Source organism: Pteropus vampyrus, unplaced genomic scaffold (assembly GCF_000151845.1).
Source record: "Pteropus vampyrus isolate Shadow unplaced genomic scaffold, Pvam_2.0 Scaffold463, whole genome shotgun sequence".
NCBI lineage: Eukaryota > Metazoa > Chordata > Mammalia > Chiroptera > Pteropodidae > Pteropus > Pteropus vampyrus.
The window spans coordinates 473,031-475,421 of NW_011889244.1; the positions used below are offsets into that span (position 1 = coordinate 473,031).

The 2,391-nt window shown below is 36.3% G+C and overlaps 1 protein-coding gene across 9 annotated transcripts in view; it reads right to left on the minus strand.

Annotated features, from left to right (window-relative positions):
• The window catches only part of CARMIL1 (capping protein regulator and myosin 1 linker 1), a 268,640-nt gene that overhangs the window by 32,316 nt on the left and 233,933 nt on the right, over positions 1-2,391 (minus strand). For all 9 annotated transcript variants that reach the window (XM_023524450.1, XM_023524453.1, XM_023524449.1 and 6 more), the window contains one exon: positions 219-285. In XM_023524450.1, coding sequence (XP_023380218.1) covers positions 219-285 — 67 coding nt within the window. The remainder of the gene's footprint in view (positions 1-218; positions 286-2,391) is intronic.

The window sequence follows — 2,391 nt, forward strand, 5'->3', positions numbered from 1 at the left end:
AAAGCCCAAGACCCATGCTTACTACATAGAGATGGATAGAAAATTCCTAAAAGTAATTTGGAATCTATTGTGGAATAGCAAATACCCATTCACAAATCACTCGACTCTCTCAATGTTTGCTCATCTAGAGCATCCCTAAGAAGCTGCAGGGGTCTGAGGCCCTCGCGGAGAGTGTTTCACAGTTACAAGGAAAGAAATGGCATTAGCAATACACTCACCGAACGCCCGGGAAACCGGCCGCAGCATCCGGCTATGGATACTCTTCCTTTTGGATTTAGGAGTCATCTAGCAATAAAATAAGAAAGCACCGAGTCAGGTATTCATAAAAAACTTGCCATTCAAATTTCAGAAACATTTGGATCAGTTGTTGAAGCTTAATATTTATTTTACTTCCTTAGAGGACAGTTGGTACCAAGTGATAGCCTGACTGAAGACTGAACCTATAAATTTCTAAATGTTTACAATTTTCTCAAATGATAATGCCAACATTTGTCTTCTTGCCCTCAGCCCTAACTGGTCACATTCTATTTACATAGCTGAAAGGAATAATTAATGATACAGAATTTATCTCAGAGCTGCACCATGAGGGATGTTAAAATGGATATAAATAAGATTGAAAAACTATAAACATCAGTTGCTAAAAATTGAAGATACAATGATTCACCTGTCATCACAGCAACATCAATGTCAGCAACATTGAACTTTTTGTCACTTAACGGCTAAAGCAGTTTAACTGTTTTGTTTCACATTTCTGACACCAAGATTTTCATCTTTACATTGTAGGCAAAGACTAGTTAGAAAAAAGTTGCCGTGATTTAGAAATCTGCTCTCACTTCTCAGAAAGACATCTTTGATCATGCCAGTTCTTTAAAAAACAAGATCGAAACCCAAATCATGGCCAAACCTTACAGTATTTTCCTAGCACTGGTGTCAGCTGTTGATCATGTGAGGCCAAACCGAAAGAAGGCATTTGCTTCTCCCTCCACGTTCAAGCTGGAGGAGACCACTGCCATCACTGACACAAACAAATCAAAGGAGGAAACTGAGTCATGGAGATGACGGACGCTACCATTCAAGCTGTCAACAGTAGCAGTGCTAAGGAGAGACCCAGTCACCAAGGTCAGCCCAGCATTCCTCCTACCATACCATTCATTATTAACATACAGATGGATGGGTTTCAGGGATGTTTTTAACTGGTTTGATACTGGAAACTGGTATTTGTGTAAATTAAGATATAACACAACTGAAAGAACTTAGTTTGCAGACTTTCATCTCATTTAATAGGTTGTCCCTAAGGCTTTCTCAAAAAAAAAAAAAAAAAATCCACGAGGCCAATAAACTTTCTTTGGATCAAAGAATGAATTGGTTCATACTGACCTTTAAAGCAAACAACTTACAGTTGATAATTTTATGACAGTTTTAACAATAATACCCTCTGGCTAGTATTTATTGTTGAGAAAAAGAGGAGAGAAAAAATGATTAGCGATTGTATCTAAATCTAGACTGGTCTTCCTGAAACATGTCATGAGACTTAACTGATTTGTTTGTTACAAGGTTTTGTAAAAGGCAGACAATCTGAATAGTTCCTACTGATAAAGCAACAGGCTTTGTAGGTTCAAGAAAAAGTCAATCCAAGGTAACTGGAAAGGAATCCAGTTTCAAGGTTGTTTTCCACAAATTTGGTCTTAACAGCTGGCTGAAGAAGGTAGTAAGTGGCCCGACTAGTCTATCTTGAGTGAAACCACCAAAAACAATTCTCAAGAGGCATAAACTACCAAAATATATGCTATGTTTAGTCAAGGAAATTTCTTCAGTCTTCACTTTGTGCACAATCATGGTAGGTAACAGGATCAAGAAGCAGCTTGGGATATAATTTCCGGCCAATTCATTTAGATAGACATAAATAAATAGGAAAGATGTTTAAAAATGCATGGAATGAAGATGTCTTCCAAATTTTTTTCCTGTGACTTCATTAGATTTTATAGAGTGTTCATTAGCAAACATAATCTGGCTCAGAGTTCCCTATTAAGCCTTTATAACAGATATCAAATATAGGCAAAACTACAACAATTATGATATTTTAAATATATTACAATTTTTAAATCATCAGTAAATTCCCACAGTGGGTGGCACACAGTGTGAGCGAAATTCATGGCTCTGTTTTCTAGAAATCCAAAAGCAGCACAATGTCTGCACTACTCGGAAACCTTACTCATTTAATCCAATTTTTATAAAGGATTTAAAAAGGATTTTTATATAGGATTCTCCATGTAGCTCATTAGTGATATGTTCACTTTTACTCCAAGGACTAATGTTTGAACCTACCAAATAACACATTTTTTCCCCATTAAACTCACTTTTACATATAATTCCTAAACATGGTTTTTTTTT